A 27622-nucleotide genomic window follows, 5' to 3' on the forward strand; every position below is an offset into this window, starting at 1 on the left:
GTATAGTTTAATACAGAACAGTACAATATAGTATAGTACATTATAGTATAGTACAGTACAGTATAATATAGTATGGTACAGTATAGTTTAATACAGTATAATATAGTATAGTACAGTATAGTTTAATACAGTATACTATAGTATAGTACAGTATAATATAGTTTAGTACAGTATAGTTTAATACAGTATAATATAGTTTAGTACAGCATAGTTCAATACAGTATACTATAGTATAGTACAGTATAGTTTAATACAGTACAGTATAATATAGTATAGTGCAGTATAGTTTAATACAGTATAATATAGTACAGTATAGTTTAATACAGTACAGTATAATATAGTATAGTACATTATAGTATAGTACAGTACAGTATAATATAGTATGGTACAGTATAGTTTAATACAGTATAATATAGTATAGTACAGTATAGTATAATACAGTATAATATAGTATGGTACAGTATAGTTTAATACAGTATAATATAGTATAGTACAGTATAGTTTAATACAGTACAGTATAATATAGTATAGTACATTATAGTATAGTACAGTACAATATAGTATGGTACAGTATAGTTTAATACAGTATAATATAGTATAGTACAGTATAGTATAATACAGTATAATATAGTTTAGTACAGTATAGTATAATACCGCACAGTATAATATAGTATAGTACAGTATAATACAGAATAATATAGCATAGTACATTATAGTATAATACAGCACAGTATATAGTATGGTACAGTATAGTTTAATACAGTATAATATATTGTATAGTACAGTATAGTTTAATACAGTACAGTATAATATAGTATAGTACATTATAGTATAGTACAGTACAATATAGTATGGTACAGTATAGTTTAATACAGTGTAATATAGTATAGTACAGTATAGTATAATACAGTATAATATAGTTTAGTACAGTATAGTTTAATACAGTATAATATAGTATAGTACAGTCTCGTTTAATACAGTACAGTATAATATATTATAGTACAGTATAGCATAGCACAGTACAGTATAATATAGTATGGTACAGTATAGTTTAATACAGTATAATATAGTATAGTACAGTATAGCATAGCACAGTACAGTATAATATAGTATGGTACAGTATAGTTTAATACAGTATAATATAGTATAGTACAGTATAGTATAATACAGTATAATATAGTTTAGTACAGTCTAGTTTAATACTGTATAATATAGTATAGTACAGTATAGTATAATACAGTATACTATAGTATAGTACAGTATAATACAGTATAATATAGTTTAGTACAGTATAGTTTAATACTGTATAATATAGTATAGTACAGCATGGTATAATACAGCACAGTATAATATATTATAGTACAGCATAGTTCAATACAGTATAATATATTATAGTACAGTATAGTTTAATACAGTATAATATAGTATAGTACAGTATAGTTTAATACAGTACAGTATAATATAGTATAGTGCAGTATAGTTTAATACAGTATAATATAGTATAGTACAGTATAGTTAATACAGTACAGTATAATATAGTATAGTACATTATAGTATAGTACAGTACAGTATAATATAGTATGGTACAGCATAGTTCAATACAGTATACTATAGTATAGTACAGTATAGTATAATACAGTATAATATAGTATAGTGCAGTATAGTTTAATACAGTACAGTATAATATAGTATAGGGCAGTATAGTTTAATACAGTATAATATAGTATAGTACAGTATAGTTTAATACAGTATAATATAGTATAGTACAGTATAGTGTAATACAGTACAGTATAATATAGTATAGTGCAGTATAGTTTAATACAGAACAGTATAATATAGTATAGTACATTATAGTATAGTACAGTACAGTATAATATAGTATGGTACAGTATAGTTTAATACAGTATAATATAGTATAGTACAGTATAGTTTAATACAGTATACTATAGTATAGTACAGTATAATATAGTTTAGTACAGTATAGTTTAATACAGTATAATACAGTTTAGTACAGCATAGTTCAATACAGTATACTATAGTATAGTACAGTATAGTTTAATACAGTACAGTATAATATAGTATAGTGCAGTATAGTTTAATACAGTATAATATAGTACAGTATAGTTTAATACAGTACAGTATAATATAGTATAGTACATTATAGTATAGTACAGTACAGTATAATATAGTATGGTACAGTATAGTTTAATACAGTATAATATAGTATAGTACAGTATAGTATAATACAGTATAATATAGTATGGTACAGTATAGTTTAATACAGTATAATATAGTATAGTACAGTATAGTTTAATACAGTACAGTATAATATAGTATAGTACATTATAGTATAGTACAGTACAATATAGTATGGTACAGTATAGTTTAATACAGTATAATATAGTATAGTACAGTATAGTATAATACAGTATAATATAGTTTAGTACAGTATAGTATAATACCGCACAGTATAATATAGTATAGTACAGTATAATACAGAATAATATAGCATAGTACATTATAGTATAATACAGCACAGTATATAGTATAGTACAGTATAGTTTAATACAGTATACTATAGTATAGTACAGTATAATACAGTATAATATAGTTTAGTACAGTATAGTTTAATACTGTATAATATAGTATAGTACAGCATGGTATAATACAGCACAGTATAATATATTATAGTACAGCATAGTTCAATACAGTATAATATATTATAGTACAGTATAGTTTAATACAGTATAATATAGTATAGTATAGTATAGTTTAATACAGTACAGTATAATATAGTATAGTGCAGTATAGTTTAATACAGTATAATATAGTATAGTACAGTATAGTGTAATACAGTAGAGTATAATATAGTATAGTACATTATAGTATAGTACAGTACAGTATAATATAGTATGGTGCAGTATAGTTTAATACAGTATAATATAGTATAGTACAGTATAGTGTAATACAGTAGAGTATAATATAGTATAGTGCAGTACAGTCGAATACAGTATAATATAGTATAGCACAGTATAGTGTAATACAGTAGAGTATAATATAGTATAGTGCAGTATAGTTTAATACAGTATAATATAGTATAGTACAGTATAGGTTAATACCGTACAGTATAATATAGTATAGTACATTATAGTATAGTACAGTACAGTATAATATAGTATGGTACAGTATAGTTTAATACAGTATGATATAGTATAGTACAGTATAGTATAATACAGTATAATATAGTTTAGTACAGTATAGTTTAATGCAGTATGATATAGTATAGTACAGTATAGTTTAATACAGCACAGTATAATATAGTATAGTACAGTATAGTATAATACAGTATAGTACATTATAGTATACTACAGTACAGTATAATACAGTATAGTTTAATACAGTATAATATTGTTTAGTACAGTATAGTTTAATACAGTACAGTATAATATAGTATAGTACAGTATAGTATAATGCAGTACAGTTTAATATAGTATAGTACAGTATAGTATAATACAGTACAGTATAATATAATATAGTACAGTACAGGGGATGAGACTGCAGCATATCGATAGATATAAATGGAAGCCCTATTTTCACCAAGTTGTAATTTATTCCTGTGTGGACAAAACCATTTTCTTCTCTCTAAAGTGTAACCAATAGCCATTAGGTCTATGTCACATGCGTGATTGTGTGGGTGCTGTCGAGGCCTGAACACATTCTCTCTAGCGATCCCAATTAATTGATTTATTCAGGCCAGGTTAGTGATGGGTGCTCTTGGGCCTGAACACATTGGCTCTATCGATCCTCATGACCCACATTACTCACAGTACATCCTCTGACCTGCCCCTCGAACCACCACACTGCTCCAGGCCTTGGACAACAGCCCACAACTGGGCTTGCAGACCTGGTTCATATAGGATCTGTTAACTTTAGCTGCCGTTGATTGAGCTTGAGAATAGCTGGTGGATGTAATATTGTAGAATTAAATGTAATACCTCTTGTGTTGCAAACCGAGTAGCTCTGATGACCTCTGTAATATCCCATCAACACAGTTGGAAATAAAATACATTGTTGGTTTGAAGGAGAGAGAAAAATGCATTGCTGATTACAACTGTGGTGACTAAATGGATGCCAGCTGCTGTATTGCTGTTTTCTATTCAGACATAATCACTCTACGAGTTATCTTGGTCTAATTATCTTTGTCTCTGTCAAGAGATGTTGCTTTTCTGTCTTAAGATAATAGAAGGAAGTGACAGATATTGAGGTTGTCTCATTTGTGTCGTCCGGCTGTAGCTGAAGCAAAACAAGATGGCCGCCTGTTGTATGACTCAGCAATACAAATATGGAACCATCACTTGACACCTGATACACCACCATACTTTATTACTGACACCAGGACCTTGTCAAGACTCATATCCCAGTCTTCAGTACTTAAGAAACTCACAGTAAAATGTTATTGTTTCTCACTGATTGTCATTTTATGACTCAATAAAAACAATTGTTCACAAAAAAAAGAAAAAAAGAAAAGAAAAGTAGCTTGAAGATATAATTGGTCAATAACCACGTACAGTATATTGTAACTAACCAGTAATCTCTGCACCCAGAAACAAATCAACTATTGAGACGTTCATCAGAGACTGCTAACCAGTGGGCTCTGCCAGCTGGCTGTAAAGGCACTGTTCCTTCGTGGGAACAGTATTTTGCATCATCCTTAAGAAGTTATCAGACACGACCTGGCATTAACCAACATTATGCTGACAGGCTGGTAGAGCTTGCCATTAGCTATGGATAACACATCATCACCAGTCAGTCAGTTAGGCTGCAGCGCTCTTTACCTCTGGATGGGAGACAACAGAGTGAGAACAGCCATCCTACGAGTTATCCCATTGGTAGTTTGGGGACCAGAAGTCTGTGGGAACAGCCATCCTACAGGATTTCCCATTGGGGGTTTGGGGACCAGAGAAGGATTAGTCTGGGGCACCGTAGACCGGCAGCCATATTTGTGGTAGAAATTAGATGTAAAAATGTCCATTCAATTTCAATGGCCCTTTATAGTGGGAAGTGGGCCTCGTTCCCCTACCTCCCTTGTCCTCTTCCTCCTCTATTTCCCCTCGTTCCCCTCGCTCCTCCCTCTCTCCCCTTGCTCCTCTCTCTCCCCTCTCTCCCCCTTGCTTTTCTCTCCCATTTCTTTCCCTTTACTCCTGTTTTCCCCCTCTCTCCCCTTGATGCTCTCGCTCCTCTCTTCACCCTCCTCGTCTTCCTCCTCTCCCCCTTTCCCTCTCTACTCCCTCTCTCCCCTTGCTCTTCTCTCCCATTTCTTTCCCCTCACTCCTGTCTTCCCCCTCTCTCCCATTGATGCTCTCGCTCCTCTCTTCACCCTCCCCGCCTTCCTCCGCTCCCCCTTTCCCTCTCTCCCCCTTTCCCTCTCTACTCCCTCTCTCCCCTTTCCCTTTCTACTCCCTCTCTCCCCTTGATGCTCTCGCTCCTCTCTTCACCCTCCCTGCCTTCCTCCGCTCCCCCTTTCCCTCTCTCCCCTTTCCCTCTCTACTCCCTCTCTCCCCTTGCTCCTCTCTCCCCACTCTCTCCCCTCATTCCTCTCTTCTCTTTGCTCCTCTCTCCCCTTGCTCCTCTCTCCCCACTCTCCCCCCTCGTTCCTCTCTTCTCTCTCTCCCCACTCTCTCCCCTCGTTCCTATCTTCTCTCTCTTCCCCTTACTCCACTAGTAGGGCTGTAATGCTGTAAAGTTCTTATTTACTGGTCTCACTTAGAGCCACAGAGAGAAAGCCAATGAGCATTGTTAACGGACCCAGCAACACTGTTAACGGACACAGCAACATTGTTAATGGACACAGCAACATTATTAATGGACACAGCAACATTATTAACGGACCCAGCAACATTGTTAATGGACACAGCAACATTGTTAATGGACACAGCAACATTATTAATGGACACAGCAACATTATTAACGGACCCAGCAACATTGTTAATGGACACAGCAACATTATTAATGGACACAGCAACATTATTATCGGACACAGCAACATTATTAACGGACACAGCAACATTGTTAATGGACACAGCAGCATTGTTAATGGACACAGCAGCATTATTAATGGCAGCATTACTAACAGACACGGCAGCATTAATAATGGCAGCATTACTAACAGACACGGCAACATTAATAATGGACAAAGCAGCATTATTAAAACCTCTTAAGGATTAGCCCTTTCCCCCCCAATTATCACCTAAAATGACATACCCAAATCTAACTGCCTGTAGCTCAGGCCCCGAAGCAAGGATATGCATATTCTTGATACCATTTGCTAGGAAACACTTTGAAGTTTATGGAAATGCGAATGGAATGTAGTAGAATATAACACATTAGATCTGGTAAAAGATAATACAAAGAAAAAACCAAGTGTTCTTTTGTATTTTTTTGTTCCTTCATCTTTGAAATGCAAGAGAAATGCCATAATGTATTATTCCAGCCCAGGTGCAATTTCGATTTCGGCCACTAGGTGGCATCAGTGTATGTGCAAAGTTTTAGACTGATCTAATGAACCATTCCATTTCTGTTCAAAATGTTGTATCAAGAATACCCAAATGTGCCTAATTTATTTATGAATAACTTTTCATGCTCAAAATTGTACACTCTCCTCAAACAATAGGATGGTATTATTTCACTGTAACAGCTACTGTAAATTGGACAGTGCAGTTAGATTAACAAGAATTTAAACTTTCTGCCAATATCAGATATGTCTATGTCCTGTGAAATTGTCTTGTTACTTACAACCTCATGTTAATCGCATCACCCTACGTGAGCTCAACCGTTCTGTGGAAGGGACACCGATCCCGAAGAAGTTTTAATGGACACATTGTTAATGGACAAAGCAGCATTATTAACGGCAGCATTATTACTGAACACAGCAGCATTATTAATGAACACAGCAGCATTATTATTAACGGCAGCATTATTAACGGACACAGCAGCATTATTAATGAACATAGCAGCATTATTAATGGACACAGCAGCATTATTAATGGACATAGCATAGGCTATTAAAACTGATGAATAGGTTCACACTAGGAGTAGGGCCCGTAGGTCTAAAGGTCTGTCCTGGTGATTAGAATAAGCATGGGCTCGATAAAGAGGCATTCATAGTCATAGCAGGTTCGCCATAGCGATAAATAGAGTCATATACAGTCAGTATACAGATAGTATCTGATGTTCACCTATGTATGGACACAATCATCCTATGATACAGACCATCGGGTTGGACCCCCTTTGCCTCCAGAACAACCTGAGTTTTTCGTGGCATGGAAACGTTGCTCAATTGGTACCAATGGACATAACATGTGCTAAGAAAACATTCCCCACACCGTAACACCACCGCCTCCAGTCTGTACTGTAGCCACACCAGGCAGGATGGGGGCATGGACTCGAAGGTGCTACATGGTCAATCAGACGTCTGCATTGGCTGTGCAACATTCACGGTGATATGGCCTCTGCAGAATTCAGTACATTCATGCGTCTTGCGCTTTGCGGAGCAGCACAGTGCTGTTGAGTTGTTGTGAAGGAAGTTGTCAAGGAAGTGAGTTTGTGTTTATAGAGGACCTCCTGCCCCCACCCACCGTTAACCAATCATGTCAATGCGGAGCTACACGGATTGTTACAAAATCTGGGATGGCGATGTGGTACCGAGTTCAATTCGGCCCCTGCATTCCTCCGTAGGCTCCGCAATTGCGTCACACGAAACGGAGCCTCCAACTACATTTTCGGATCAAGCATACATTTGCTTTGCTTTTTTGCTGCTTACGTCAAATCCTGACTTTGTCATCAGCATGACGCAACAGGAACTGCAATTTGTCAGACCAGGCATTGTTTTTCCACTCATCAATTGTCTAGTGACGATCGCGTGACCACTAAAGCCTCGTCTTCTTGTTTTTAGCTGCGATGTGCGTTCTGAGATGCCATTATCGACACACCAGTGTTGTACAGTGCCATTATTTGTCTGTTGTGGCCAGCCTGCTAGCTTACACGATTCTTGCCATTCTCCTTTGACCTCTCTCCACAACGAGCTGTTTTCGCCCACAGGACTGCCGCTGACTAGATATTTGTTTGTTTGTCTCCACATTCTCGGTAAAACCCTAGACACTGTCGTGAGCGAGAAGCCCAAGGGGACGGCCGTTTCTGAGATACTGGGACCGGCGCACCTGGAACCGGCGCACCTGGGACCGCCCCCACCTGGAACCGGCACACTTGGAACCGGTGCACCTGGGACCGGCACACCTGGAACCGGCACACCTGGGACCGGCGCACCTGGAACCGGCGCACCTGGCACCGACAATCATGCCCCGCTCAAAGTCGCTTAGATCACTCGTTTTGTCCATTCTAACGTTCAATCGAACAGTAACTGAATGTTTCTGTCTGTCTGCTTCGTATAGCAAGCCAAGGCCACGTGACCATTTTCGTGAACGGGAGGGTTGGAGGGGTTGTAGTACCTTCTGTTATACAGAATATGGGTCTGATGTTCACCATATCTATTGGACACAATCTTCATACGTTACAACACATGGCTAATAGACAAGTTATTAGTGGGTTATGGGCCTAGCATATACTGTAAAGTTGTAGACGGTATCTTCCTGCTATATGGCTCAAACAATTAAGCAATAAGGACTGAGGGGGTGTCGTATATATACAATATATACCACACATATTCTTCTCTATGGCTAAAACTATTGCTAATATACTGGTTATTCTCTATGGCCTAACTACCTCTAATAGACTAGTTATTCTCTATGGCCTAACTACCTCTAATAGACTGGTTATTATCTATGGACTAACTACCTCTAATAGCCTGGTTATTCTCTATGGACTAACTACCTCTAATAGACTGGTTATTCTCTATTGCCTAACTACCTCTAATAGACTGGTTATTCTCTATGGCCTAACTACCTCTAATAGACTAGTTAGTCTCTATGGCCTAACTACCTCTAATAGACTGGTTATTCTCTATGGCCTAACTACCTCTATTAGACTGGTTATTCTCTATGGCCTAACTACCTCTATTAGACTGGTTATTCTCTATGGACTAACTACCTCTAATAGACTGGTTATTCTCTATGGACTAACTACCTCTAATAGACTGGTTATTCTCTATGGCCTAACTACCTCTAATAGACTGGTTATTCTCTATGGCCTAACTACCTCTAATAGACTAGTTAGTCTCTATGGCCTAACTACCTCTAATAGACTAGTTATTCTCTATGGCCTAACTACCTCTAATAGACTAGTTATTCTCTATGGCCTAACTACCTCTAATAGATTGGTTATTCTCTATGGCCTAACTACCTAATAGACTAGTTAGTCTCTATGGCCTAACTACCTCTAATAGACTAGTTAGTCTCTATGGCCTAACTACCTCTAATAGACTAGTTATTCTCTATGGCCTAACTACCTCTAATAGACTAGTTATTCTCTATGGCCTAACTACCTCTAATAGATTGGTTATTCTCTATGGCCTAGCTAACTCATTTAGTAGATTTGTATATCTTATGTTTTGATAACGAGGTGAATTTCTCCAGTATAATTTTTAAAACATTATGCTGTACTCTATTTGGTTGACTGTAGGAATTGAAATGAAAAGGTGACAGTTAAATGATTGTGTACTTACTCTGCAGTTCCCCAACTCCTCGGCTGACAGGATGATGGTGCCACATTTCTTCCCAAGGATACCACTACAAAACAAGAGAGAGAGACACAGAGATAAAAGCTCCATCATGTGTTCATTGCATTTAGTGTTGACAGGATCATGCGTCATAATGGGACTTCCACCTGTCCTCTTTCTATGGGAATCCTCCTGGAACCAAACTACACACATTGACAGAGGAGGACAGTCTCTAAACACTCCTCAAAGCGCACCTTGATCTCTTCAGTTGTTTTCTTTTCACAAATGAATAAAGAATTAGACTGATTTCAGCATACAGTCTGTTGTTCTGAACCCAGCTGAGAATTGAGAGATCCACAGGCCTTTAGTGTTCACTAACAAAACCACTGACTCTTGCTCTGACAGTTTATCAAGACATACAGTATGATAGCAGAGGGGGAGACACACACACACACACACACACACACGGGGAGACTCACACATTCAAACACACGCACACACACGCACCATGAAAGTAAGACAGAAACCCCACAGACATTGGACATCTCCCCTCCATCTCCCTAATGGCCTGCCGATCTTATAGCTCAGACAGGCCGATGACAGCAGGGCTCAGGAGTATCCTGTATGTGTTATTTCGACTGGATCTAGTGTAGGGTTGGAGGACAAAATTAGGTTTGTGTCCATGGCCATCTAAAAATCCATACAATTTGCCGAGACTCTCAGCTTCCTCCGTGGCTCATTGGGATGAATAGGGTCCAAACCACCCACATATTTATCTGCCAGGGGAGAAGGATGAGATAATACCTGTCCTATCACACATGGGACAGGTCTCAAATGGTACCTTATTCCTTATGTACTGTACCCACCCCTTCCTTCCTGTTCTGTACTGGGCTCCCGAGTGGCGCAGCGGTCTAAGGCACTGCATCTCACTGCTAGAAGTGTCACTACAGGCTGACTCCCAACCAGCCATGATTGGGAGTCCCATAGGGCGGCGTACAACTGGCTCAGTGTTGTCCAGGTATGACCCTGTCATTGTAAATAATAATGTGTTCTTAACTGTTTGCCTAGTTAAATAAAGGTAAAAAAGTCCAACCTTCACTGTACTCTTCCTGTCCGGTACCCTTTCTTCATTCCTTCCTGTACTGTACCCTTCCTTCCTGTACTGTACCCTTTCTTCATTCCTTCCTGTACTGTATCCTTACTTCCTGTCCGGTACCCTTTCTTCATTCCTTCCTGTACTGTACCCTTCCTTCCTGTACCCTTCCTTCCTGTACTGTACCCTTTCTTCATTCCTTCCTGTACTGTACCCTTCCTTCCTGTACTGTACCCTTTCTTCATTCCTTCCTGTACTGTACCCTTCCTTCCTGTACTGTACCCTTTCTTCATTCCTTCCTGTACTGTACCCTTCCTTCCTGTACTGTACCATTTCTTCATTCCTTCCTGTACTGTACCCTTCCTTCCTGTCCGGTAACCTTTCTTCAATCCTTCCTGTACTGTACCCTTCCTTCCTGTACTGCACTCTTCCCAAAGCATCAGGACACTACTGTTAGACAAAATGTATTCAAGCTTTACCATACCACCCATACGCTGCATTCAGTACAGTGGAAAACTATACCCGTCACTTCATTCAGTACAGTGGAGAACTATACCCGTCACTTCATTCAGTACAGTGGAGAACTATACCCGTCACTTCATTCAGTACAGTGGAGAACTATACCCATCACTCTATTCAGTACAGTACAGAACTATACCCGTCACTCCATTCAGTACAGAACTATACCCGTCACTCCATTCAGTACAGAACTATACCCGTCACTCCATTCAGTACAGTGGAGAACTATACCCGTCACTCCATTCAGTACAGTGGAGAACTATACCCGTCACTCCATTCAGTACAGTGGAGAACTATACCCGTCACTCCATTCAGTACAGTGGAGAACTATACCCGTCACTCCATTCAGTACAGTGGAGAACTATACCCGTCACTCCATTCAGTACAGTGGAGAACTATACCCGTCACTCCATTCAGTACAGTGGAGACATATACCCGTCACTTCATTCAGTACAGTGGAGAACTATACCCATCACTCCATTCAGTACAGTAGAGAACTATACCCGTCACTTCATTCAGTACAGAACTATACCCGTCACTTCATTCAGTACAGTGGAGAACTATACCTGTCACTCCATTCAGTACAGAACTATACCCGTCACTCCATTCAGTACAGTGGAGAACTATACCGTCACTCCATTCAGTACAGTGGAGAACTATACCCGTCACTCCATTCAGTACAGTAGAGAACTATACCCGTCACTCCATTCAGTACAGTGGAGAACTATACCCGTCACTCCATTCAGTACAGTGGAGAACTATACCCGTCACTCCATTCAGTACAGTGGAGAACTATACCCATCACTTCATTCAGTACAGAACTATACCCGTCACTTCATTCAGTTCAGTGGAGAACTATACCCGTCACTCCATTCAGTACAGAACAATACCCGTCACTCCATTCAGTACTGTGGAGAACTATACCCGTCACTCCATTCAGTACAGAACTATACCCGTCACTCCATTCAGTACAGTGGAGAACTATACCCGTCACTCCATTCAGTACAGTGGAGAACTATACCCGTCACTCCATTCAGTACAGTAGAGAACTATACCCGTAACTCCATTCAGTACAGTGGAGAACTATACCCGTCACTCCATTCAGTACAGTGGAGAACTATACCCGTCACTCCATTCAGTACAGTGGAGAACTATACCCGTCACTCCATTCAGTACAGTGGAGAACTATACCCATCACTACATTCAGTACAGAACTATACCCGTCACTTCATTCAGTTCAGTGGAGAACTATACCCGTCACTCAATTCAGTACAGAACTATACCCGTCACTCCATTCAGTACAGTGGAGAACTATACCCGTCACTCCATTCAGTACAGTGGAGAACTATACCCGTCACTCCATTCAGTACAGTGGAGAACTATACCCATCACTTCATTCAGTACAGTGGAGAACTATACCCGTCACTCCATTCAGTACAGTGGAGAACTATACCCGTCACTCCATTCAGTACAGTGGAGAACTATACCCGTCACTCCATTCAGTACAGTGGAGAACTATACCCGTCACTCCATTCAGTACAGTGGAGAACTATACCCGTCACTTCATTCAGTACAGTGGAGAACTATACCCGTCACTCCATTCAGTACAGTGGAGAACTATACCCGTCACTCCATTCAGTACAGTGGAGAACTATACCCGTCACTCCATTCAGTACAGTAGAGAACTATACCCGTCACTCCATTCAGTACAGAACTATACCCGTCACTTCATTCAGTACAGTGGAGAACTATACCCGTCACTTCATTCAGTACAGTGGAGAACTATACCCGTCACTCCATTCAGTACAGTGGAGAACTATACCCGTCACTCCATTCAGTACAGTAGAGAACTATACCCGTCACTCCATTCAGTACAGAACTATACCCGTCACTTCATTCAGTACAGTGGAGAACTATACCCGTCACTTCATTCAGTACAGTGGAGAACTATACCCGTCACTCCATTCAGTACAGTGGAGAACTATACCCGTCACTCCATTCAGTACAGTGGAGAACTATACCCGTCACTCCATTCAGTACAGAACTATACCCGTCACTCCATTCAGTACAGAACTATACCCGTCACTCCATTCAGTACAGTGGAGAACTATACCCGTCACTCCATTCAGTACAGTGGAGAACTATACCCGTCACTCCATTCAGTACAGAACTATACCCGTCACTCCATTCAGTACAGTGGAGAACTATACCCGTCACTCCATTCAGTACAGTGGAGAACTATACCCGTCACTCCATTCAGTACAGTGGAGAACTATACCCGTCACTCCATTCAGTACAGAACTATACCCGTCACTCCATTCAGTACAGTGGAGAACTATACCCGTCACTCCATTCAGTACAGTGGAGAACTATAACCAGTCACTCCATTCAGTACAGTGGAGAACTATACCCGTCACTTCATTCAGTACAGTGGAGAACTATACCTGTCACTCCATTCAGTTCAGTGGAGAACTATACCCGTCACTCCATTCAGTACAGTGGAGAACTATACCCGTCACTCCATTCAGTACAGAACTATACCCGTCGCTTCATTCAGTTCAGTGGAGAACTATACCCGTCAATTCATTCAGTACAGTGGAGAACTATACCCGTCACTCCATTCAGTTCAGTGGAGAACTATACCCGTCACTCCATTCAGTACAGTACAGAACTATACCCGTCACTTCATTCAGTACAGAACTATACCCATCACTCCATTCAGTACAGAACTATACCCGTCACTCCATTCAGTTCAGTGGAGAACTATACCCGTCACTTCATTCAGTACAGAACTATACCCGTCACTCCATTCAGTACAGAACTATACCCGTCACTCCATTCAGTACAGTGGAGAACTATACCCGTCGCTCCATTCAGTTCAGTGGAGAACTATACCCGTCGCTCCATTCAGTTCAGTGGAGAACTATACCCGTCACTTCATTCAGTACAGAACTATACCCGTCACTCCATTCAGTACAGAACTATACCCGTCACTCCATTCAGTTCAGTGGAGAACTATACCCGTCGCTCCATTCAGTTCAGTGGAGAACTATACCCGTCACTCCATTCAGTACAGAACTATACCCGTCACTCCATTCAGTACAGTGGAGAACTATACCCGTCACTCCATTCAGTACAGAACTATACCCGTCACTCCATTCAGTACAGTAGAGAACTATACCCGTCACTCCATTCAGTACAGTGGAGAACTATACCCGTCACTCCATTCAGTACAGTGGAGAACTATACCCGTCACTTCATTCTCTGAGCCTCCCTATGCGGTTTTCTCCAATTTAAAAGCCCAATCTCAATCTCAAGGTGAATTAATTCACCTTTAATTATTTATGCGGTGCGTGTGTGTGTGTGAGATAGAGAGAGAGATCAGGGGGGAAGGGATGAGGTAAAATAAGCTAAGGTCTCTCAGGCAAACATAATGCATTATTGAACAGTGTTTAAGAGTTAGAAGCTTTATGACAGCTAAGTAGGTACATAGTAAAGTACATGTCATCTCTCTTTCTCTCTCTCTCTTTCTATCTCTCTATCCTTCATTCATTCATTACATCAGTAGGAGCATTAGCCCCTCCTGAGTGCATTGTGCCACAAGGGCTGTGTGTGTGTGTGTGTGTGTGTGGGAAAACCCAGCCAGTCTCTGATGATGTGATGATGAAACCATGTGCAAAGTGCTGCTGCCAACCTGTTTCTGTTATCTATTATAGGGGACCCCCCCCACTCTCAATTCAATTCAAGGGGTTTTATTGGCATTGGAAACACACAGTTGAAGTCGGAAGTTGACATACACCTTAGCCAAATACATTAAACTCAGTTTATCACAATTCCTGTAGTATGGAGGTACTAGATGGAGAAGTGGTATGGAAGACAGTCAGTTCATAGGTAGAGAGTTCCACAGTAGCATATACAGTTGAAGTCAGGAAGTTTACATACACCTTAGCCAAATACATTAAACTCAGTTTATCACAATTCTTGACATTTAATCAGAGTAAATATTCCCTGTTTTAGGTCAGTTAGGATCACTACTTATTTTAAGAATGTGAAATGTCAGAATAATAGTAGAGAGAATGATTTTTTCAGCTTTTATTTCATTCAACACATTCCCAGTGGGTCAGAAGTTTACATACACTCAATATTTGGTAGCATTGCTTTTAAATTGTTTAACTTGGGTCAAACGTTTAGGTTAGCCTTCCACAAGCTTCCCACAATAAGTTGTGTGAATGTTGACCCATTCCTCCTGACAGAGCTGGTGTAACTGAGTTAGGTTTGTAGTCCTCCTTGCTGCACATGATTTTTCAGTTCTGCCCACAAATTTTCTATAGGATTGAGGTCAGGGCTTTGTGATGGCCACTCCAATACCTTGACTTTGATGTCCTTAAGCCATTTTGCCACAACTTTGGAAGTATGCTTGGGGTCATTGTCCATTTGGAAGACCCATTTGCGACCAAGCTTTAACTTCCTGACTGATGTCTTGAGATGGTTCTTCAACATATCCACATCATTTTCCTGCCTCATGATGCCATCTATTTTGTGAAGTCCACCTGATGCTGCCACCCCCCGTGCTTCACAGTTGGGATGGTGTTCTTCGGCTTGCAAGCCTCCCCCTTTTTCCTCCAAACATAACAATGGTCATTATGGCCAAACAGTTCTAATTTTGTTTCCTCAGACCAGAGAACATTTCTCCAAAAAGTACAATCTTTGTCCCCATGTGCAGTTGCAAACCATAGTCTGGCTTTTTATGGAGGTTTCGGAGCAGTGGCTTCTTCCTTGCTGAGCGGCCTTTCAGGTTATGTCGATATAGGACTCGTTTTAATGTGGATATAGATACTTTTGTACCTGTTTCCTCCAACATCTTCACAAGGTCCTTTGATGTTGTTCTGGGATTGATTTGCACTTTTCGCACCAAAGTACGTTCATCTCTAGGAGACAGAAGGTGTCTCTTTCCTGAACGGTATGATGGCTGCGTGGTCCCATGGTGTTTATACTTGCGTACTATTGTTTGTACAGATGAACGTGGTACCTTCAGGCGTTTGGAAATTGCTCTCAAGGATGAACCAGACTTGTGGAGGTCTTGGCTGATTTATTTTGATTTTCCCATGATGTCAAGCAAAGAGGCACTGAGTTTGAAGGTAGGCGTTGAAATACATCCAAATACATCCAATTGATGTCAATTAGCAAGAAGCTTCTAAAGCCATGCCATAATTTTCTGCAATTTTCCAAGCTTTAATGATGTGCAAATAGTTAAAGTACAAAAGGAAAACAAATATATGGGTTGTATTTACAATGGTGTTTGTTCTTCACTGGTTGCCCTTTTCTTGTAGTAACAGGTCACAAATCTTGCTACTGTAATTGCACACTGTGCAATTTCACCCAATAGATATGGGAATTTATCAACATTAGTTTTCTAATTCTTTGTGGGTTTGTGTAATCTGCAGGAAATATGAGTCTCTAATATGGGTCAAATAGTTTTCAGGAGGTTAGGAAGTGCAGCTCAGTTTCCACCTCATTTTGTGGGCAGTGTGCACTTAGGCAGACCTGGCTCTCAAGAGAAGACAGGCTATGACAACCTTTCTCAATAGCAAGGCTATACTCACTGAGTCTGTACATAGTCAAAGCTTTCCTTAATTGTGGGTAGGTCACAGTGGTCAGGTATTCTGCCACTGTGTAGTCTCGGGTTTAGGGCCAAATTGCATTCTAGTTTGCTCAGTTTTTTTGTTAATTCTTTCGAATGTGTCAAGTAATCATCTTTTGGTTTTCTCACAATTTGGTTGGGTCTAATTGTGTTGCTGTCCTGGGGCTCTGTGGGGTCTGTTTGTGTTTGTGAACAAAGCCCCATGACCAGCTTGCTTAGGGGACTCTTCTCCAGGTTCTCTGTAGGTGATGGCTTTGTTATGGAAGGTTTGGGAATCAATTCCTTTTAGGTGATTGTAGAATTCTGCATGCAGAGTCTCAATTTGGTGTTTGTCCCATTTTGTGAATTCTTGGTTGGTGAGCAGATCCCAGACCTCACAACCATAAAGGGCAATGGGTTCTATAACCGACTCAAGTATTTTTTGCCAGATCCTAATTGTTATGTCAAATGTTCCATTTGATGGCATAGAATGCTCTTCTTGCCTTGTCTCTCACATCGTTCACAGCTTTGTGGAAGTTACCTGTGGTGCTGATGTATAAGCAGAGGTATGTATAGTTGTTTGTGTGCTCTAGGGCAATGGAGTCTAGATGGAATTTGTATTTGTGGTCCTGGCAACTGGACCTTTTTGGAACACCATTATTTTTTATCTTACTGAGATTTAATGTCAGTGCCCAGGTCTGGCAGAATCTGTGCAGAAGATCTAGGTGCTGCTGTTGACCCTCCTTGGTTGGTGACAGAAGCACCAGATCATCAGCAAACTGTACATTTCAGATTATAGTAGGGTGAGGCTGGATGCTGCAGACTGTTCTAGTGCCCTCGCCAATTCGTTGATATATATGTTGAAGAGGGTGGAGCTTAAGCTGCATCCCTGTCTCCCACCACGGCCCCGTGGAAAGAAATGGTGTGTGATTTCTGTCAATTTTAACCACAAACTTGTTGTTTGTCTACATGGATTTTATAATGGTCTATGTTTTCCCTCAACACCACTTTCCATCAATTTGTATAGCAGACCCTCATGCCAAATTGAGTCAAAAGAGTTTTTGAAGTCAACAAAACATGAGAAGACTTTGCCTTTGTTTTGGTTCGTTTTTTTTGTCAAATAGGGTGTGCAGGGTGAATACGTGGTCTGTCGTACGGTAATTTGGAAAAAGCCAATTTGACATTTGCTCAGTACCTTGTTTTCACTGAGGGAATGTACAAGTCTGCTGTTAATGATAATGCAAAGGATTTTCCCAAGGTTACATCCAACGGTAGTTATTAGGTTCAATCAGTCCGTGGTTCCAAAGATGCCAGAGCTGAGGATGATGTTAACAAATGTAATTATAGCCAATTGGAATTTGTGGTCTGTATATTTTACAATTTACATGTAGTATTAGTGGATTTGTAGTTGATCATGTATATGTTTTTGGTGTTTGTTGCTTGTTATAGAGCCAAAAATATTGGAGATTAGATTAGATAACTCTTTGTATTGTTGTTTGTTGTGTGTTCCCATTTTCCCGAAGTGATTAGATTCTATAGTTTATTCGAGCTGATTACTGACGTGTTGTTCCTTCTTTTTCCGTAGTGTATTTCTGTATTGTTTTAGTGTTTCACCATAGTGAAGGTGTAGACTCTGGTTTTCTGGGTCTCTATGTTTTTGGTTGGACAGGTTTCCCAATTACTTTCTTAGGTTTTTGCATTCTTCATCAAACCATTTGTCATTGCTGTTCTCTTTCTCTCTCTCTCTCTCGTGTGTGTGTGTGTGCCCCTCTCTGATGCTCACTGTGCCTGCCTGCTACTGCTTGTTAGAACCAGGCTAGAATGCTTTGAGCTCTTCAGTCTCACACATCATGTGTGAGCTTTGTGTGCTTTGTGTGTCTGTATCTGTGTTAGTGCATGTGTGTATTAGCTTCATGCTCTTTAGTCCCTAGCAGCTATCACTATCTCAATGTTACTTCTCCATTTGTCGTGCCTGACTTCAAAGACTTGTGCATCGACTAAAGTAAACGTTGGCTTTGAGACAACTAGTCTCTCTCTCGGCTTACTGCCACAATCTCTGAATGCTTGCCCAACGTCTGGTAATGTGAGACTATGAGACAACTGGAAAAATAAAGCCTGCCAGTTGAATAAGTGAGTCTAACATCTATATTTGAGGGTAGATGATTTGGTTTAGCTATTTCTATTCTCATTTTATTCTCAAGACAAAATGTAGGTCTGATTACAATCAGCAGCAGAGAACACAGGGAGGGGGTCATTCCAGTAAAGATGAATCATTTTACTTTCATAAATTATGTCCTCTGTGAAAGCAAACGGGTTACATCATATCTAGAGTATTTTTCTTTACAGCGTACTGTGGGTGTATCCCCAATGGGCCCTGGTCAAAAGTAGTGCACTATATTGGAATATTTGGTATTCAGCAAATGTATTGTGACTACTAACACTGCAGGTGCAGATGGACAGCACTAAGCGTATGTTAATTGGTACTTATACTGTATGAGGCCCTACAGGCGTATTGTAATGGAGCCACTGGGGATTCCCTTGGCTCTCAATAGACACAGAGACATATGGTCCTAGCTGCTTGGTGCCACGTTTATCTGGAGAGCCGACTGATGTTCCCCATCAGAAACTCAGGTGGGTTTCAACCAGAAGAACAGACTGTCAGGGACTCACACTCTCTCCCTCCCTCTCCTCACCGTCTCTCCCTCTCCTCACCCTTCCTCTCCTCTCCTCTCCTCTCCTCTCCTCTCCTCTCCTCTCCTCTCCTCTCCTCTCCTCTCCTCTCCTCTCCTCTCCTCTCCTCTCCTCTCCTCTCCTCTCCTCTCCTCTCCTCTACTCACTCTCCCAGCTCCAGAGTGGGAACTCTTGTTGTGTAAAGTGATTCTCAGCACGGATGGGATAAACCACAGCATTTTCACAAGGTCCTTTGCTGTTGTTCTGGGATTGACTTTCGCACCAAAGTACGTTCATCTCTAGGAGACAGAACGCGTCTTCTTCCTGAGCGGTATGGCGGCTGCGTGGTCCCATGGTGTTTATACTTGCGTACTGTTGTTTGTACAGATGCGCGTGGTACCTTCAGGCAAATTGCTCCCAATGATGAACCAGACTTGTGGAGGTCTACAATGTTTTTTCTGAGGTCTTGGCTGATTTATTTTGATGCAGGTGTAGAAGTGGATAGAAAACACTCATATAGCAGGCAAAAACCTGAGAAATTTCACTTCCTGTTTTCTTTTTTCTGGGAGTGGCAGATTTTCAACCAAGCTCTCATTGAAATTACAGCGAGATATGGATGAGTTTTCACTTCCTACGCCTTCCACTAGATGTCAACAGTCAATAGAACTTTGTCTGATGACTCTAATGTGAAGGGGGGGTCGAAGGAGACAGGAAATAGTCACCACTGCAATGAGTTGACCATGCTTTCACTATGCGCGTTCACAGGGGAAGGACCTGCGTTCCACTGGTCATCTGAAGTCATTCTAATTCTCCGGTTGGAACGTTATTCAAGATATATGTAAACAACATTCTAAAGATTGATTCAGTACAAAGTTTGACATGTTTCTACCGACTGTTACGGAACTTTGGGATATTTCGTCACGTTATAGTGGACGCGCTTTGTGACTTTGGAATTGCTTACCAAACGCGCTAACCAAAGTAGCTAATTGGACATAAATAACGGACATTTTCGAACAAATCAAGCATTTATTGTGGACCTGGGATTCCTAGGACTGCATTCTGATGAAGTTCATCAAAGGTAAGGAAACATTTATCATTTATTTTCTGGTTTCTGTTGACTCCAACATGGCGGCTAATTTGGCTTCTGTTCTGAGTGCCGTCTCAGATTATTGCATGTGTTGCTTTTTCCATAAACTTTTTTTGAAATCTGACACAGCGGTTGCATTAAGGAGAGATATCTATAATTCCGTGTGTATAACTTGTATTATCATCTACATTTACGATGAGTATTTCTGTTGAAACGATGTGGCTATGCAAAATCACTTGATGTTTTTGGAACTAGTGAATCTAATAAGACAATTTAAACTGATTTTTTTTATATAAATATGAACTTTATCAAACAAAACATGCATGTATTGTGTAACATGAAGTCCTATGAGTGTCATCTGATGAAGATAATTCAAGGTTAGTGATTAATTTTATCTTTATTTCTGCTTTTTGTGAATGCTATATTTTGCTGGAAAATGGCTGTGCTAATTGTGGTTTGGTGGAGACCTAACATAATTGTTTGTAGTGCTTCTGCTGAAAAGCCTATTTGAAATCGGACACTTTGGTGGGATTAACAACAAGATTACCTTTAAAATTATATGAGACACATGTATGTTTTAGGAATTGTAATTATGAGATTTCTGTGGTTTGAATTTGGCGCCCTCTATTTTCACTGATAGTTGTCATATCGATCCCGGTATTGGGATTGCAGCCATTACAAGTTAACAAGAAATTTGTGGAGTGGTTGAAAAATGAGTTTTAATGACAACCTAAGTATGTAAACTTCCGACTTCAACTGTACATCCCACTCCAGAGGGCAATACTGTGACGGCCCTGAATTATTCTGAACCGTCTCAGTGCAGCTCCTTCCAATAGGGCGCTTTCCCTTTAATTCCCAATTAAATAGCCAGCATCAGCTGCGCAGGCATGCATGAGAGCATCAGCTGTTCCGGGACGACTGTGTGATCACGCTCTCCATGGCCGACGTGAGTAAGACCTTTGAACAGGTCAACATTCCCAAGGCTGCTGGGCCAGACGGATTACCAGGACGTGTGCTCCGGGCATGTGCTGACCAACTGGCAGGTGTCTTCACGGACATTTTCAACATGCCCCTGATTGAGTCTGTAATACCAACATGTTTCAAGCAGACCACCATAGTCCCAGTGCCCAAGAACACGAAAGCAACTTGCTCTAATGACTACAGACCCGTAGCACTCACGTCCATAGCCATGAAGTGATTTGAAAGGCTGGTAATGGCTCACATCAACACCATTATCCCAGGAACCCTAGACCCACTCCAATTTGCATACCGCCCAAACAGATCCACAGATGGTGCAATCTCTATTGCATTCCACACTGTCCTTTCCCACCTGGACAAAAGGAACACCTATGTGAGAATGCTATTCATTGACTCCAGCTCAGCGTTCAAAACCATAGTACCCTCAATGCTCATCACTAAAGATCATCACTAAGGATCCTGGGACTAAACACCTCCCTCTGCAACTGGATCCTGGACTTCCTGACGGGCCGCTCCCAGGTGGTGAGGGTAGGTAGCAACACATCTGCCACACTGATCCTCAACACTGGAGCCCATCACGGGTGCGTGCTCAGTCCCCTCCTGTACTCCCTGTTCACCCACAACTGCGTGGCCAGGCACGACTCCAACACCATCATTAAGTTTGCAGACGACACAACAGCGATATGCCTGATCACCGACAACGACAAAACAGCCCATAGTGAGGAGGTCAGAGACCTGGCCGGGTGGTGCCAGAATAACAACCTATCCCTCAACGTAACCAAGACTAAGGAGATGATTGTGGACTACAGCAAAAGGAGAACCGAGCACGCCCTCATTCTCATCGACGGGGCTGTGGTGGAGCAGGTTGAGAGCTCCAAGTTCCTGGGTGTCCACATCACCAACAAACTAGAATGATCCAAACACACCAAGACAGTCGTGAAGAGCGCACGGCAAAACCTATTCCCCATGAGGAAACTATAAAGATTTGGCATGGGCCCTCAGATCCTCAAAAGGGTCTACAGCTGCAACATCTAGAGTATCACTGCCTGGTACTGCAAATGCTTGGCCTCCGACCACAAGGCACCACAGAGGGTAGGGCGTACGGCCCAGTACATCACTGGGGGCTAAGCTGCCTGCCATCCAGGACCTCTACACCAGGCGGTGTCAGAGGAAGGCCCTAAAAATGGTCAAAGACCCCAGCCACCCCAGTCATAGAGAGAAATTCCTACTGCCGCATGGCAAGCGGTACCAGAGCACCAAGTCTGGACCAAAAGGCTTCTCAACAGTTTTTACCCCCAAGCCATAAGACTCCTGAACAGGTAATCAAATTGCTACCCGGACCATTTGCATTGTGTGTGTCCCCCAACCCCTCTTTTATGCTGCTGCTACTCTCTGTCTATTATATATGCATAGTCACTTTAACTATACATTAATGTACATACTACCTCAATTAGCCCAACTAACCAGTGCTCCCACACATTGGCTACCTGGACTATCTGCATTGTGTCCCGCCACCCCCTCTTTTATCATATGCATAGTCACTTTAACCATACCTACATGTACACACTACCTCAATTAGCCTGACTAACCTGTGCCTGTATATAGCCTCAATACTGTGTATAGCCTATAGCCTCACTACTGTTATTTTCCACTGTCTTTTTTTACTGTTTTTATTTCTTTACTAATCTATTGTTCACCTAATACATTTTTACTTAAAAAATGCACTATTGGTTAGAACCTGTAAAGTCTACTATATCTGTTTTTGGGCCACGTGACAAATAAACTTTGATTTGATTGACTTTTTCCCCTCGTATCGTTTACAAGGAAGTACAGTGGGGCAAAAGTATCGTCAGCCACCAATTGTGGCTGACTAAATTGTGTAATATTTATGTCCAATGGCCGATGAGCAATCAAGGGTTTGCCAGTAGATTGTCGACTTGATTCATGACCTCTAGATCAGATGTTGAAAGTATGTTGACATTGCAATCAAAGCTACTGTAGATAACGTGATTTTACCCGTGGCCAATGACCTTGAGCCTTCTCGGATGGACACTAATGTAACTATGGCAGCACCAAAGGTGCTTTAATTTCCAAGGTCTCCTCTCCCAGCAAGTGACAGAACAGGGATAATCATGGTGCAACTAGAGAACATTACCAACACGCACTACATATCTCCGCTGGCTACACCACAGAAAACACTGAGCTAGGCTGAAACACCTGCGTTTTGGATCTGCCCTACTTAAGCAAAAGAGACGTTTGTATGCAGCTTGCTACAACTGGCCAAAGGTGAACATTCCTATACCCCATTCTAAAAGGAGGATTTAATTTGTGGCACATCAAACCTAGTCTACCTTAAGGAAAACCCTGGGCTTAGCTATGTGATCAATAAAGGGGCTGGACACAAGTGGAACAGAGCAAATTACTTGTCAGGTCATGCTTTAGAATTTAGAGACAGGAGAAGAAACATGTTAAAATATTTTTATTACACAAGAAAATGGTCACAAGTATCCTACATTTTAAAGGTTAATTGAGCCTGGCCTTAAAAACAAATCTAAGCATATCACATCATGATTTATACAATCAAATCTCACATGCTAACCCATACAATTTCATATTCTAGAAATATATCACAAGTGTACATCAAGCCTGTGCATGTGCCACAGATTCATTTATACCTTACTTTCAAAGTGCCTCAACCAACATTTCTTTAGATATGTTAACTTCTTAACAAATTACTAAGCAACCCCCTGGTGTCGACACAGGAACAGCGGGACCAAACGGTTCAAAGAGCAGAGTGCATCCTCATCATGGACTGCCTCCATGGAGAGGACCGTACCGTTCGGCCTATGAGCATGGGGCCAGTGTGCGAGGTGTGAAGGCCTACTGGTTTGAAGGTGTGAGGGCAAATAACAACTCCCATCAGTGAAGTAGAAATGGGTTCTCGTCCGCACATGACTGCCTTTCTGAAAAGTATATACAAAATGTAAAAAAGTTTGCCCCCTCTCTCGGCCGCTGATGTTCAAGTCTTGCCGGTGTCGATTCCCTGCGCAACAGCCCTCTAGAAGCGCCCCTGTAGTGAGCCCCCCACCATGATGGGTATGATGAGCGCAACCGAGCTGGACTGCAAGGATGCACTGGCTCCTTTGGCAATGTTGTTCTTGGTGACATCGGGCATCTTGGTCATGTTGGAACTCGCACCGCCAGCTCTGGTCGTAGCATTCATGGCAGGGGACTGTGTTGTAGCATTTTGCGCGTGGACCTAAAACGGAGAGCAGAGGCTTGTTACATGTGAAACAGGTAAACCTGAAACATTTGACGAATCGGGACAAGTAATAGGACTTCACTTTCGTACGACTAATTTTTAAAAGGGCAAACGTTCATCTAGGCACACGGAGTAGCCTAGGCAGTAAACACAATAGCTATGGAAATATAGCCCAACAATATGCACCTTAATTAAGACAAGTTGTAAGTGCCATCACCTTGTGGACAACGGTTCCCATAGCCTATAGGATAATGGGCAACGTCCTGCATTTTAATTGCGCAGGGTAGGATTTTAAAAATACCGTCGCGCTTAAATTACAATTAGCCAGCCTACGCATGACGTGGTAAATTTAGATCAAGGACTCAGTAACCCATCTGAAGAGGCGTCACCGTTCCACATTGCGCTGGCACACTAGATTTTGCCAACATGGTGTAATCATACTGACTGAAAACATCTGAGGTCAATTATACACGCCATCATTCGATTGTCAATGTCGAAAAATCATACAACAAATGCCTGATTAATAAGCCACAATGAAAGTTGAACCGGTCCTGTTGAAATACATTTGCTCTCCAGAATGGGTAGTCTAATTCAAATCTGGGTTAATCTGAAACAAAACATGGTAAAAAAGTACATTAGAAGAAACATTTCTACCTGTGACGAAAAATGCATAGCAAGGAGAAGAAATGCAATGTAAGCCATCAACATTTTAGTCATCTTGTTAACGGGATCTTCCCAGCAACAATTGCGCGTAATGTAGCTATCCTGCCTCAGGCTTTTCCCAAGATAAATGACTGGAGGACAAACCCAGGGGAATTTATACCACCACCGATTGTGACGTTGGGCAACACTGCGCATCCCCCAAACCACCTGTACAGCCTTCCAATCAAATGGAAACCTACAGTTTATCAGAAACATCCCAGAAACTACACCTCTGAGACCTCTTCTTATACGTTTTTGGGGTGTGACTGTCAGCAATACAAATAGCCTTTGTGTTTATTATCATTGTCTTTTGATATGAATTCACTGGTTTACAATTTGAAGAGTTTGAGACAATTATTCTCTCTACCTTCCTCCTCAGAGAAGGTTGATTCCATGAGCACGATGGGGACATTTTTCGAACAATAATAATTATACAGTTCGTCTAGTTTATGTTGTTCAAAATATATTTATGGGGATATTTTGCATGGTAAATGGCAAAGAAAAGTTTTACAGATAAGCAGCTCGTATAGCGACCTCTTGCGGTAAATATAAGCTTTTAACCACAACGCAATTCGGTTCATATGTCCATTCCCCGTCCGTAGTCGTAGACCTATTGGTCTTACATGGAAGCTATAATTCACCTGCGGTGACTAAGGTCAACTGAATACTCGAAAATTACATATCCTAAAGAAAATATGTGTGCTTGCTAGCTTGTCTTGAAGTAATATGGTTGATAGAAAGGATAGCTGGAACAGGTGAAAGTTGGTTGGGTGTCTCTAGCTTGAACGGTTCTAGAGTTAGGCCTATAATATTACTGTTGGTGGGTTATTTATGGTAATTCATGAAAATGTAAATAGTTATCATTTATAAAGTTTTGAAAATGTTGAAGTTGTTTCAATGTTTGTAGCTGAAATGGTGAAAGAGCAGTAGCATTTAAAATGTCTATCACTGTGTTCTTATGGTTGGCATTGGGAGATTCTCTATTGGTCTAAAGCCCATCGTCCATAGCCACAGGAAGTAGGGGTGCTGGTGCTGCGGTGGAGATGGAGTTGAAATCAAATCCAATTTTATTCATCACATGCTTCATAAACAACAAGTGTAAACTAACAGTGAAATGCTAACTTACGGGCCATTCCCAACAATGCAGAGAAAGAAAATAGAGAAATATTGGAAAAGTAGTAACTTTATTATAAAGGTGATTTTTTTCAGTCAGCACGCCCTACTGAAAACATCTTCCCGCAGCTATGCCATTCTCTCCTTGACTCCTCCGTCCTCCTCTCCTCCGTAACTCGTAAACCACTAAGTAGTCGAGGGGTCTAGGATAGTGTCAATGATTGTAGGTGAACAAATGAGTGTCCTCCTCCCATTAATGACCTACTTCAGCAGAGGATGCACAAGAGCATCCTCCCAGTGGCTAGCGTGGACAGTGGCATCATGCCCATATGGGGCACAAGGGTATGTGCCCCCTCAGATTTGTCAATTTTTATTATTTTTCAGATGTTAAATTAATCACTAAACTTCATTTTTAGCCCACATTCTATCGTAATTATTTATAGAAAAGATCTGTCAGTGGTATTTTGCAGAGTGGGCACACTGACTGGACCAGGCAAGGATTACCAGGCAAGGACTCGCAGGAGGTATGTTGTAAATTCATTTGATTAAGTTATGTAGCCTATTGATTCCTTCTTAATCAAAAAATAAAACCAAAATGTTTTGTTGTTTCTCTGCAATACTATCCACCTAGCAATTTCATGAATTTGACTTTATCTAGCCAGCTAGATAGGTTCGCTATCTCCCAACCTCATAACCAGCAAAATTGTGCACTCTCTTTGTAGACTTTGCAGTGCCTATTAATTGTCCAAACGCACAGTCAATTTCTCACTCTGTATTGCAATAAATTTTTCACAAATGCTCACAAACTGTTAGGGCAAGCATAGTACCAACAGCATTCCCAACCCCTTACCATTGCTACACCTGGCTATCAGCAGAGCCTTGTCTGGCAGCAAAACAGTTCATTTAGC

General features: G+C 40.8%; 1 protein-coding gene and 1 long non-coding RNA gene across 3 annotated transcripts in view; both read right to left on the reverse strand.

Moving 5' to 3' along the window:
- Positions 1 to 27622, reverse strand: part of LOC121840472 (copine-5-like) — a 216012-nt gene that overhangs the window by 64686 nt on the left and 123704 nt on the right. For both annotated transcript variants that reach the window (XM_042304214.1, XM_042304213.1), the window contains one exon: positions 9677 to 9740. In XM_042304214.1, the coding sequence (XP_042160148.1) occupies positions 9677 to 9740 (64 nt within the window). The remainder of the gene's footprint in view (positions 1 to 9676; positions 9741 to 27622) is intronic.
- Positions 24102 to 25797, reverse strand: LOC121840473. The gene is made up of 2 exons (XR_006079664.1): positions 25554 to 25797; positions 24102 to 24896 (listed from the first exon to the last, which is right to left on the reverse strand). It is a non-coding gene; the product is annotated as an uncharacterized LOC121840473 (long non-coding RNA).

This window comes from Oncorhynchus tshawytscha, linkage group LG22 (genome assembly GCF_018296145.1).
Source record: "Oncorhynchus tshawytscha isolate Ot180627B linkage group LG22, Otsh_v2.0, whole genome shotgun sequence".
Taxonomy (NCBI): Eukaryota; Metazoa; Chordata; class Actinopteri; order Salmoniformes; family Salmonidae; genus Oncorhynchus; species Oncorhynchus tshawytscha.